This window comes from Musca domestica, unplaced genomic scaffold (genome assembly GCF_030504385.1).
Source record: "Musca domestica strain aabys unplaced genomic scaffold, Musca_domestica.polishedcontigs.V.1.1 2, whole genome shotgun sequence".
Classification (NCBI taxonomy): domain Eukaryota; kingdom Metazoa; phylum Arthropoda; class Insecta; order Diptera; family Muscidae; genus Musca; species Musca domestica.
Genome location: NW_026712249.1, coordinates 41,200,054 through 41,213,520, shown reverse-complemented (window position 1 = coordinate 41,213,520; position 13,467 = coordinate 41,200,054). Strand labels below are relative to the sequence as shown.

The window sequence follows — 13,467 nt, the reverse complement described above, 5'->3', positions numbered from 1 at the left end:
GGCATCAGAATAAATGCCGAATATTATTGCGAAAATAATCTGGAGGGTGTATTGAAGCCTTGGGCACGCAAACATTTTGGCCGCTGATCTTGGACATTCCAACAGGACTCAGCACCATCGCACTCGCACAGTACGCCCCACTCACAATGGCCACAAAAATCTCCGGATATCAATCCGTTGGACTATTGTGTCTGGAGTATTTTGGAAAGCAAGGTTGGCACTAAAAAAGTGTCGATCACCTCAAGCAAGCGCTTCGCCTGGAATGAGCCAAAATACCGCAGAGCAACATTCAAGCAACGTGTGACGATTTTATTGGCCGTGCCAAAGGTGACCAATTAGAACAAATCCAAACTTATTCTAAAATTTGATGCTATTTCCGACATATTTTGTTTTCATTCAATAAAATTTAAAAAAAGGAAAAAATTATGGCGTTTGACTTTGTTGCAGTTTTGTTATCTCACCCTGTATAAAAAAAAGTAGTGGAATACCTGACTGGCGAATATTCAACGCTCAGACGAAACGGCTGAAGCTAGAATCTTGAAATTTTTCACTAGTGGCTTGTGAATCTTGGTGTGTAAGCGTGTGATGAGGCTGGAATTATTCGAAATTCGTTCCAAATGTACTAAAATGTACTAAAAATTGGAATGTACTAAAAAAGGACTTTATCCAAAGTCCTGCCTGGCTGACCGAGAATCAACTCCATGTGTTCAATTTCGTATGGGGTGAACATATAGTAATTGGAATCTGAATTTTAGTAATGGGGTAGCTGTTAATATGTGCGATTTGGCGGTGGTGTGGAAATGTCTCTTATATTTGTACGAAAAGTACTAAATTAGTCATTGCATGAAGGAATTAGCGGAAATATAGAGGTCTCTGTTGGTATGTGGAATTGAGATACAGAGGTGGTTTTGGAAATGCATCCTATATTTGTACGAAAAGAACTAAATGGTATAAAATTTGATATTGTCTGAAGGGATAGGGCTGGAATACTCAAATTTGATATTAATTTCGGAAATGCGTTTTATGTTTGTACAAAAAGTACTAAATATTATTGGTATCTGGAATTGAGATATAGACGTGGCTTTTGGAATGTGTACTAAATTTTATGGACGTCACTGTTGCTGTCTATGGTTAAGATATGGAGCTGGTTTTGGAAATGTAGAAAATGAACTAATTGGTATTAAATTGGGTATTGAGATACGGAATTCTAATAATTATTGAGGTATCTGTTGGTATCTCGTGTTGAGATCTGGTGATGATTTGGAAATGCATCCTATATTTATTCAAAAAGTACTTAATGGTAGTACATTTGTATTTGGATGAAGAGATAGGGCAGAAATCCTGAAATTTGATATGGACCTCACCGTTGGTATTTGAAATAGAGATATAGAGATGATTTTGGAAATGTAGGTGATAATTGTACGAAAAGTACTCAATTTTGTCAAATTGAAAAAAACTGCATTTTGAGATATAATACAAACTTTTGGAACAAATCTAAAATTTTAATGTGGACTTTTCGCTGACGAAGATGTGGACACTCCTGACCAAAAAAGCAGGAATTTTTCAAAATATAATTTATTATTTAATGTTTTTCAATATTTTGCTGCAGCTACCCTCTCCAATTCGGGGATTTTTTAAAAAAATATTTGTAACGGCTTCCAAGAGGAGTTGATTTATTTGAAAATGTTCTTCAACAACTTTGCGGTTGCCGAAATTTTTTCAATATTTTTTCAATGGACTCCTTTGCATTTTTTAAATAAATTATTCCGGTAATCCTGGTCAAGGATCGAAGTTTTTTGTAATATTTTTTTTAACAAATTTTCAACTAAAGTTCTGCATTTTTTTAAAAAAATATTTCTGAGCTTCACAATTTCTCGGCCAAGAGTTGTGGGGTTTTCAAAAGTCTGGCCAAATGATTTGCAGGCCAAGAATCATAATTTTTTTTAAGGTATAGCTGGACAACATTTGATTTTTTTAACATGCTTTGAAAGGACTACCAATACAAATATGACGAGCTTATCCACGGAAGCCACTTTTAAAAGGTCTATCAGAATAACTTTCAAAGAGTGCATATGTATACATACATTGACTAAGAATTTTATGCTGATCATTAATACCAAAGCTAAAAAGGTTTCCGACGAATATTCCGAAATATTGCAAACGGAATGACAAATTCAACATACCCACCATCTTATGGCGGAGGATATAAAATATATATATTTTTGACTATCCATCCAACCAAGCATTCAGTTCTTTTTCACTATTCGTTAAACATTGAAGACTGCCTTTCTTTTTCGGGCTATCCACATAAAAAGACTCAGTTCAAGAGCTAGCTCTACTCTGCTCAATAAGCGAACCACTTCACTTTTTTTTTCTTTTAGCCAAAAATAAAAAGCCCTACAGCAGCTGGCCACCACTATTGCTGGGACTGAATGAATGATTGGTTGTTTGGCGCCTTTGACTAAAAGTAATCGTGGCACCGCCAGTAGTCGTTGACTACAACGACGACGTCGCTGACGATGACGACGACGATGATATTGACTGAATGCAAATGCCACTCAAAAGCAATTGCATTCAATGGCTTTTCAATATGGAACCCATCCGAAAAGAATTCTCTAGATAACGATTTTGTGTTTTTTTTTCTCTAAAATTTTTTCCCGTTTTTGTTCCTATTCCAAGTTTGAAAAAAAAAAGAAGGAAAGGAAATGCAAATAAAACGAACAGAATTGGGCGAAACACTTTGAGACGTGCTTAACGGCTACATTTTCTAATGGAATTGCATGTTCTGCATATAATGGCTTTGTCAGTGGCATCGCAGGCCAGGGAATTGTTGAAGAGGTATTAAAGAAAGGAAAAAAAATTGATGAACGGATCACAAACGCATTTGAGAGCGCGCGCACACACACACAGCCCCCCATACAAATGGGTGAACAAACGTCGCACAGAGAAAACCAATATTGAAAAGTACTTGAATGTGTCACAAAACCTCTGCACAAATTCGATTAACATTAAAGAGGAGGAGGCATCTGCACCCTCCCCTTCGATGACGTTGCTTGTGTAATGATGTCTTATCAGCCCGCAATAGAAACCTTTGTCAATTATGTAATATCGAACCCAAAAATTGACTATAAAATATGGTGAGAGGTACTTAACAGGAAGTGAGTGAAAGGTGAAAGGAGCGGCTTATTTAAGACTTATGTAAGAAGATGAACAACTTAAACGAATTTAAAAATTTTTAAATATGAATTTTTGAAGATTTTAGGAACCAATTTCGAGGCATACTTGAAAACCGAAGTTAAGGAGTGACCCTATTCATTATTGTTTTTAGAATTTTTGTAACAAATTGTACAAAAGCACAATATTCAGGGCCTTATTTTCAACCAAGCTAGTAAAAATAGTGGTAGGTTCTATGTAAGAATCGTAGCTATAGCTGTTCTCAAAATACCTAAAATCGGAATTGTTTGTTTGTAATTTATGGACTCCAAAACCGCTAAACATTTTTTTATTCCAATTTCCAAATATACCACAGCATCGTCTGGAAGTAAACAAGTAAAAAAGTGGCTAAGTTCGGCCGGGCCGAACTTTTAATATCCTCCACCATTTGGAAAAAACTTGAAAATTTTTCAAAAAACTTCCGGAAACTACCAGCTAAATGGAATCTCTTATATGGAGACTATACGAAGAAATGGACCTGCTTACGAAATTTTTTTGTCATAGGCTGTAGTACCCATTACAAACAAATTTGAAACAATTTCGGTGAACAATGTCGCCCAAATCATACAAATACCGAGTATCAGGAGGTACCGTTATATGGGGGCTATACGAAGACGTAGACCTGAATACAAAAATTTTTGTCATAGGATGTAGCACCCATTACGAACTTTAAATACGTCATTTGAAATAATTCTGGTAAATAATGTCGCTAAAATCATAAAAATAGCGAATATCGGAAGGTACTGTTACATAGGGGATATACGAAGACGTGGACCTTCATACGAATTTTTTTCCATAGGTTGTAGAAACCATTAAGAAATTTGAAACGATTCCGGTGAATAATGTTGCTGAAATCATCAAAATACAAAATATCGGGAGCTACCGTTATATGGGGGCTATACGGAGAAGAGGACCTTCATAAAAAAATGTTTGTCATAAGCTGTCGTACCCATTACAAACTCAAAATACGAAATAATTTCGGTTAATAATGTCGCTAAAATCATGAAAATACCGAATATCGGGAGTTACCGTTATATGGGGGGCTATACGAAAACACGGACCGACATGGCCCATTTGCGAACATAACCTGCCTACTGGTGAACTATGCATGTATGCAAAATTTTAGTCTTCTATCTCAATTCGTTCGAGAGATAGTGCGATTACAACAGACAGACGGACGGACGGACAGACAGACAGATAGACGGACACCGCTAGATCGTCTTAGAATTTTACGATGATCCAGAATATATATGCTTTGTGGGGTCTATTATGAATATTTCCAGGAGTGACAAAGTTAATATACCCTCCATGAAATAGTGGAGGGTATAAAAAGGGCAACAACAATTTTTGAAATTTATTTAGAAGCGGCGGAACCTCCAAACAATTTATGTTTTGTATCCACATATCTATTGATCGGTTACAGACACAGTCCTCAAATTCGGAAAGTGTAACAAAATTTCTTACAAAAATAAATTCTGTCAAATTATATTGAAATCGGTAAAGATTTTTGATCCTATATATAACAGGTCGATACCATGTATTTGAGGCAACGAACACGCTATGTATGTCAAATTTCAATGAAATTTAAAATGGTGACGGAATTTGGTCAAAAAATACATTTTGTCAAATTATTCGGATATAGATGTCTATGTACGTTGCCACCTCCAATCTCTTTAATAGCAACATAAATGCCTTTCGACTTTAAATGATTTTAGTCTCCAGTACGCTTGGCATTTGCTAAGAGAATTAATAAATCCCACGGACAAACACTTCGTGTAGCCAGACTAAGTTTGGAGTGTTCCTGTTTTTTCTCATGGTCAGCTGTACCTGGTGAGATAAAAAAAGTAAAACGCCATAATTTTTAAACATTTTTTTTTTAAATTTTACTAAATGAAAGCAAAAAATGTCGGAAATAGCATCAAATTTTACAATATGTTAAGATTTGTTCGAATTGGTAACCTTTGGCACGAATTATGGCCTTCAAACGGCCAATGAAATCGTCACACGCTGCCCGAATGATGTTCTGCGGTATTTTGGCCCATTCTCGGCGAAGCACTTGCTTGAGGTGATCGACACTTTGGTATTTTTTAGTGCCAACCTTGCATTCCAAAATACTCCAGATGCAATAGTTCAACGGATTGGTATCCGGAGATGTTGTTGGCCGTTGTGCGCTGGAAATGAAGCGAGGAACCTAATTTTTAACCATTCTTGGGTGGGGCGTGCTAAGCCCTGTTGGAATGTCCAAGGTCTGCGGCCAAAACATTTGCGTGCCAAAGGCTTTAGTACACCCTCCAGAATATTTCCGCAATAATATTCGGCATATATTCATATCGGCATACCATCGGCTGATATGGCGGCCCACACCATCACTATGACCGGCGCTTGAGATCTGGTGGCCAACCGAAAGCGCACATTTTCAGCTGACCTCTTTGGCAAGTAAACACAATCATTTTGCACAAACTACTGGACAACGAATGTTTTCCCATCGAAGAAAACCAAATTTGGCAGATCACCACTTTCGACAAAGCCCAGCAACTCTTTAGCTCTTTTGGGTCTATTTTCTTTCTGTTGCGGTGTAAGTTCTTGCATTTTTTGGAATTTCAATGGCTTTACCAAGCCATTTGCCGAATGGAATATTGCGATATGTTCAGGCCACGAGCCATTTTTGGCCACTGCGACGCGGGTTTCGATCAAGTCGCTTCTTTGCCTTTCGAATCATTTCTGCTGATGTTACTGGTTTCTTTCGACCACTTCCTTGACGTCGTGCTACGCTACCAGTATCACGGCAACGAGTGATGGTACGAGACACAAAAGATTTATTCACATTTAAATGCTGGAGTGCTCTAACGATAGCCACTTGTGGTTTTCCAGCCGAATATAAAGAAATCACACTATCACGCTTAAATTCCATCACGAATACAATTTTTTCCGGAAAATTCTCACCAAAATGCTTTTGTACGCTTGTATACAATATAGTGAGTTGTCACTGGAATAATTTCAACAGCTGTCGGACGAGTGACTTAGAAATAACAACAGTGTGAAGATGGTTGCAGTTGCTTCATCTCACCCTGTTTTCGCTGAATTTAAAATATATGATTTTTAAAAGTTTCGACCATTTGTGTGGGAGGACCAAGATCTATATAACCTAAGTCTAAAAGTTTGGACCAAATCGGATACTTGACTCGAATTATTATTTCAATGAGACATGTTGTCGTTTGTAACAATTTTGTGTAATATTCGGTATTTCGTTTATTTGTGTCACCCGTTTCATCGGAATTGTTTCAAATTTGTTATTTGGAGTTCGTGTTGAGAAACCCCTCTTACAACAGAACATTTCCCATACAAAACCACGCCTTCGTGTTGGAAAAGTAAACATTCCGGAGGGTATCCTATAAGGGCTCCCTGCGTATTGTCCTGATTCTACGCTACCACTTGGAATTTCTCACAGCTCCAGCTTTATAATTTCTATTTCATCTTCGCAGAACCCTATTAAATATTATCGTTCTCTGATATCAATACCGCTAAAGTATTGATAAATAGTGTCCTCCATGGCTATTTTAATCTCTGGTTTGCTGAAAACGGCAAAAGTATGGCCTAATTTGGCCTAATACAGGGTGAGAAAAAAACTACAACAAAGTCAAAGGCCATGATTTTTACATTTTTTTAGCTTTATGGAATGAAAGCAAAAAATGTCGGAAATAGCATCAAATTTTAGAAAAAGTTTAGATTTTTTTCGAATTGGTCACCTTTGGCACGAATTATGGCCTTCAGACGGTCAATGAAACCGTCACACGCTGTCCGAATGTTGCTCTGCGGTGTTTTGGCCCATCCCCGGCGAAGCGCTTGCTTTAGGTGATCATCACTTTGGTATTTTTTAGTGCAAACCTTGCTTTCCACAATACTCCAGACACAATAGTCCAACGTATTGGTATCCGGAGATATCCCAAGGCTTTACTACATCCTGTAGAATATTTTTGCTATAATATTCGGCATTTATTCTGATGCCACGGTCGATTAATACGAGCGGAGAGCGACCATCGGCTGTTATGGCGGCCCACACCATCACCATGGCCGGCGCTTGAGTTTTGGTGGCCAACCGAAGGTGCACATTTTCAGCTGACCTCTTTGGCAAGTAAACACGATCGGTTTGTTTGTTTACAAACTGCTGGACAACGGTTTTCCACCATTTTCGGCCAAGCGAAGAAACTCTTTAGCTCTTTTGAATTTCTTTTGGTTTTTGGAATTTCCGAATGGAATATTGCGATATGTTCAGTTCACGAGCCATTTTTTGGCAATGCGCTATCACTGGAATAATTTTAACAGCTGAAGGACGAGTGGCTTGGAAATGACAGCAGTCTGAAGTTGGTTGCAGTTTTTTCATCTCACCCTGTATTCATGTTGAGGGTATATAAGTATTTATATTTTCTCTCCTTTCTGTTAACAATTCACCATATTTGATAGCTCATTGTCTAAGAAATATGTCAAATTGTTAATGTAACTGTTTGAGGATTGCCTATTTTGACAACCCCGGAATATGTTTCATATGTAATTAAACACACTCCTAACTCAAGGGTTCGACTTGAGTATGTAAATTGACTTACTCTGGGCAATTGTGTTGTCTATAGGGCCACTTACGACAAAAGTGTTTTAATACACCTCTCCACCTTTAATCTGACCACGGTTATCCAACAGCAAGTAGAATTCCCTGAGCAAGTTCTTTCTCCTGGAAGAGCAATTTATCCAAATATGTTGTTTCTCTGTTGAGACACGCCAAAATTCTCGTCTTCCTTTAGTTCCACTTTTTGCTTAATATTTATGCAATTTGTTCCATCAAGACAATCAAATTTAATTTCTCCAAAATTAATTTGCAATTTTTACTCAACCACTGTGTTGGGATATTTTTTACTTTTTTGTTTGCCTCTAGCCCGTCACCAAATTAAAACACTTCTTCACTCTTTAGTTGTTTCAAATAAGAATGTTTTATTTCTTTTCTATTCTGGTTTAACAACCAAAGGAATAGCGGGACAATATTTTTTGCATTGAATAGCAGCAGAGCGATCAGCAGAGGCAGAGCAATAACATAAACAGATATGATGCACTCAACGTATGTATGTATGTTTGTACGTATGTGCGTTCTCTGCCTATCACTTGATCGTCTGACTGCTCATCCATATTTACAATAACAATGCTAGTTATGATGGATTCTCTTTAGGGCGAATTCAAAGTAAATAATAGAAAAGGGAAAACAGAAAAAATGACATTAAGGTGGCTCTTAGCGTTAAAATATTAAGTACTGAAAATACTTAATTTAAATAATGTTATGTTTTCAAAAATGCTCTTTTAGCAACAAATCAAATTTAAATAATATTAAAAAATCATTTGAGTGATTTAACATCCCGGGCCCCATTGAAACCCTGGTTTCAATCAAACTTTATTCTTTAGGAAGTACGGCTAACTTTGCCACGGGACGCTTTAATGTAGTTTGTGATGTCTTGACTTCTGCCACTCGAACAAAACCGTCTGCTCCTGGAATAAGTTTGGTAACACGACCGATGGCCCATTTCATGGGGGGAACATTGTCTTCGTGTATGAGCACCATATCGTTGACTTGAAGATTTTGTTGTGGGTTTTTCCAGCGATAACGATTTTGTAACTGAGCCAAGTATTCTGTGTGCCACCTGCTCCAGAAATGAGACTTTATGGCTGAGATTCGTTGCCACTGTTGTAGATGAGAAATGTCAGAGTCGTATTTTATCTTCTCTGGAATACACTGCAACGGGCAACCAATGAGTAAATGCCCTGGAGTAAGCGCTTCTAAGTCGTTGGGATCTGTGGATATCTGGCAGATAGGACGGGAATTTAAAATTGCCTCTATTTCAACAAGGGCTGTGCATAGCTCTTCAAATGTAAGACGAGCACTAGGGAGCGTTCTGAGCAAGTGGCCTTTAGCTGATTTCACAGCAGCTTCCCATAGTCCACCAAAATGAGGAGCTCTGGGAGGAATGAAGGAAAATTCTATGAACTTCGCAGATGAATAATGAGCAACTGCTTCCTTATTTTTGTCGAGGTGGAAAAATTTATGAAAATCACTCAATTTCCTCTCTGCTCCCACAAAATTGGTAGCGTTATCGCAATAAATTCTTGACGGTTCACCTCTGCGGCCAGCAAACCGTTTTAATGCTGCTATGAAGGCCTCGCTGGACAAGTCGGATACCGCTTCTATGTGTACTGCCTTTGATGCGAAACAAACGAAGACAGCAATGTAGGATTTTGATGGAGCTTTCCCTCGAATCCTGAGATACGTTGGTATGGGACCAGCAAAATCAACTCCAACAATATCAAATGGGCGGAAACCGGTAACTCGATCCTTGGGTAAGTTGCCCATTACCTGAGTGAGTAATTTCGGTTTGTATCTTGTGCAATGTATGCACTGATGAACCACCTTTCGGGCCAAAGACCGACAATTGACAATCCAAAATTGCTGCTGAACCAAAGATACTAAGGCTCTTGGACCAGCATGGTAATTAGAGCGATGAATGTAGATCACCATGATTTTTACGAAGGGATCGGTTTTGGGCAGGAGCAAAGGAAACTTCATCTCTGGTGTAAGCTCGGCATTTAATAATCGGCCGCCAACTCTTATTAATTGCACTCCAGAGACATCTTCTATAAATGGAGCCAATGATGACAGCTGACTAGAGACAAATCCATGTTTTGATATTTCAAGGAATTCCTCCGAAAAATAATGTTGTTGAATGCACCAGACTATCCTATGGAGAGAATGTGTCAACTCATCTGGAGATATAGAGGGCAAGTGGAGCGATTTTCTTGAACGAATTCGAAATATATATGAGAATATTCTGAGACGTTTTAAATAGTTACTGAATTTATGGACTGCTTTTAGGATATAGGGTAAGTCCTCCTTTTTTGTTATCAATGTAATTTTTCGTCTTTCAATATGCATGTCCGCTTCGCTTAGACTTGGGGCAGAATAATTTGGCCAATTGAAAGATGGACCCATAAGGAAGGAAGGGCCTACGAACCAAGGCGAAACCAGTATATCGGAAACAGAACAACCTCTGGATACTAAATCAGCGGGATTGAGTTCAGTAGGAACATATTGCCATAGGACATCAGGGCAAGTTTCTTGAATCTCAGCTACTCTGTTACCCACAAAAGTAGACAAGGTTGAAGAGTGGGACTTAATCCAATGAAGAGTAATCTGAGAATCCGACCAAAAGTAGATTTGAGAAATCGGGAATTTAAAATATTGCTTTAATTGGCTCCAGAAGGTTGCGAGTAAATGAGCAGCACACAACTCTAATCGAGGCACCGTTCTCGTTTTCAAAGGCGCAACTCTTGACTTTGATGCGATTAAATTTACTGCTATGTTTCCCAAAGAATCTTCACAGCGAAGATATAAACAGCAACCATATGCCTTTATTGAAGCATCTCCAAATCCATGGACCTCTATGTTAGTTGAATTTGGTAGTCGAATGTATCGAGGAATCTGTACTTGAGACAATTTACTGTAATCAGCCATGATGGATTCCCAAGCTGATTCAATTTCTTGAGGAACTGATTCATCCCAATCACATTTTATGATCCAAAGATGTTGGAGCAATATTTTTGACCTAATGATGAGAGGGCTTATTAAACCCATTGGGTCAAAGAGCGTCGACGTCAGGGAAAGAATGTTTCTTTTCGTATTATGTGCATACGTTTTGGATGGGCGAAACTCAAAATGGAATGTGTCATTATCTGAGTGCCATGTCATACCCAAAGTACTTGTGACGTCATCATTTAGCTTCATTTTCTTTACTTCATCTTCACTTGAGACATAACCTGGGTAATTGCTATGCCATTTCGAGAGTGAAAATTTCGAGTAAGATAAAATTTCGGTGACTTCGTTCTTAATGCGTTTTAAAGATACAAGGTCATCCGCTCCAGTAACCATATCGTCGACATAAAAATCATTCATGATTATGCCTTTTCCTACTTCGTATGGGTTGGGAAAACGTTCTGCGGCATAATGTAGGCTTCGAATTGCGAGATATGGTGCCGAAGCTGTCCCGTATGTAACGGTGTTGAGGGCAAATGTTTTTATCGGTTTGGTGGAGTCATCTCTCCACAGTATAAGCTGAAGTTGTCTATCCTCAGGGTGAACCAAAACCTGACGATACATTTTGACGATATCAGCTGTCATTCCGTAACGATGACACCTGAAACGAAGCAGAGTAATTAATAAATTGTTCTGGATTGTTGGACCCACCATCATAATTTCATTCAGGGATGTTTGTGAAGAGGTTCGACATGATGCGTCGAAAACAACACGCAACTTGGTCGACACACTGCTGGGGCGAAGAACACAGTGATGTGGTATGTAATAGTTGGGAACTGAAATATTAGTGTCGTCCACCTGAGACATATGGCCCAATTCCTCATATTCTTTAAGAAATTGTGAGTAATCCTCTTTTAATTCAGGGTTTTTGTTCAATTTTCTCTCTATGGAAAAGAAACGACGCAGGGCAATGTCTCGTGAATCGCCAAGCACATTTGGGTCACCTTTAAAGGGTAATCTCACCATTAAGCGTCCATCCGATTGAACTGATACATTTTTCACAAAATGGTCTTCACATACTTTTTGTTCTCGGGACATATTTTGGTATTTGCTTTCAACGACGTCAATTTTCCATAGCATTTCAATATTTTTATTTATCTCTTGGAAAATATCTTTGTGTTGTACAATGGAGTAAGTAGACCTTTGTGATGATATTGCCGTTTGACTTGTATACTTTCCAGAGACAATCCATCCCAAGAGAGTTTTTTGTAAAGTGGGCAAATTTTCTCCAAGTTTAATTTGACCAACGGATAAGAGCGAAAAGAATGATTCTGCTCCGAGTAAAATATCGATTCCTCGTCGACGATGAAATTCTGGATCAGCTAGCTCTATGTTGGAGGGCAAATTGAAATCATTAACGGAAAGATTCTCATCAGGATGATAACCAGTTATATTGCGAGAAACCAGGAACTCTAATGACATATTGAAGTTATTAAGACGAGATCTTATTGTCGTTTGTGTTTTATGAGTGACTCTCAACTTCGAAGAGCCAACTCCAGAGACATCTGTTGAATTTGTGCATTTCTTGAGATTAAGAGATTTGCATAATGTCTCACTTATGAAGTTAACTTGAGAGCAAGAGTCAAGCAGAGCACGGCCCAATTGATATTTTCCCTCTGAGTCACGAACCAATACTAATGCAGTAGCAAGAATAACAGCACTCACTTGGGGACTGGGTTTGTTTTGAAAGGTGCTATGTGTAGCAGCAGATGATGATGACGGTTCTTCTTCTTTCTGGGGACAGGTTGGTTCTAATTGCTTATGAAGAAGCGAGTGATGACGTTGTTTACAAAATCTACATGAATATTTTGAGGGGCATTGTATGTAACCATGCCCTTTTGATAAACAGTTGAGGCAAAGTTTTTGTTGCTTAGCTTGTTCAATTCGTTGATTAGGAGTAAGAACGATGAACCGCTGACAAGTTGATATCATATGACCCGATTTGGAGCAATGACTGCACACAAAATCTTGAGCCACATTTTTTGTTACGAATGAATGTTGTTTTTGATTATTACTATGTGAGTAATTTGTTGTTATGGTAGGGTTATGCTGTTTTGAAGACCGTCGGCACTGTGCGTCCAATTGCTGACAACGCTTGTCCAACATGGAGCAACATTCAGTCCAAGAGGGTAATTTAGAGTAATCGATGTATTCATCCCATCGTTGTTTGGTTTCAGAATCAACCTTGCTCATTGCGAGATGAATTATGAAGGCATCACAAATTTGTTCAAAGGAGCCAAGGGATTTCAAAGAGCTATAGAGAGCAGAAATTGTATCCACAATATTTCTCAATTGCTTTGGAACAGGTTTATTGGACTTCGGAAGTTCAAACATTGATGTCACATTTTCAAGAAAGATTAGTGTGTCATTATCGTACCGCTCCTTCAATCTTTTAAGGGCACTAGAATAATTTTCATCAGTGACTTGGAATGACTTTATGGTTGCAAGCGCTTCCCCACTAAGACACGAGAGTAAGTGGTTGAATTTTTCCGAAGTAGAAATATTTGGGTCATTGTGGACCAAATTGTTAAACGTATTTATAAAGTTCTTATATTCCAGATATTTCCCGTCAAACTTGGGTAATTTTAAGCTGGGTAATCTATTAGATGGGACATGAGGCAACACAAAAGATT

The 13,467-nt window shown here is 38.2% G+C and overlaps 2 protein-coding genes across 3 annotated transcripts in view; both read right to left on the bottom strand.

Annotated features, from left to right (window-relative positions):
• LOC101889562 (furin-like protease 2) overlaps nucleotides 1-13,467 on the bottom strand; it is a 472,277-nt gene that overhangs the window by 240,212 nt on the left and 218,598 nt on the right. The gene's annotated exons all lie outside the window — the stretch shown is intronic.
• Nucleotides 8,645-13,027, bottom strand: LOC131802215 (uncharacterized). Its single transcript, XM_059121950.1, has 2 exons — nucleotides 10,935-13,027; nucleotides 8,645-8,891 (listed from the first exon to the last, which is right to left on the bottom strand). Exons 1-2 carry the CDS (start codon nucleotides 13,025-13,027, stop codon nucleotides 8,645-8,647), a joined length of 2,340 nt encoding a protein of 779 aa, XP_058977933.1.

Bases quoted from the DNA above. Each gene is read 5' to 3' on its own strand.
- LOC131802215 (XM_059121950.1), bottom strand. From the start codon at position 13,027: ATGAGCAAGGTTGATTCTGAAACCAAACAACGATGGGATGAATACATC. The intron at 8,892-10,934 runs GTATGCACATAA...TTTCTGGAGCAG, and splicing joins GAGTTTCGCCCATCCAAAAC to GTGGCACACAGAATACTTGG.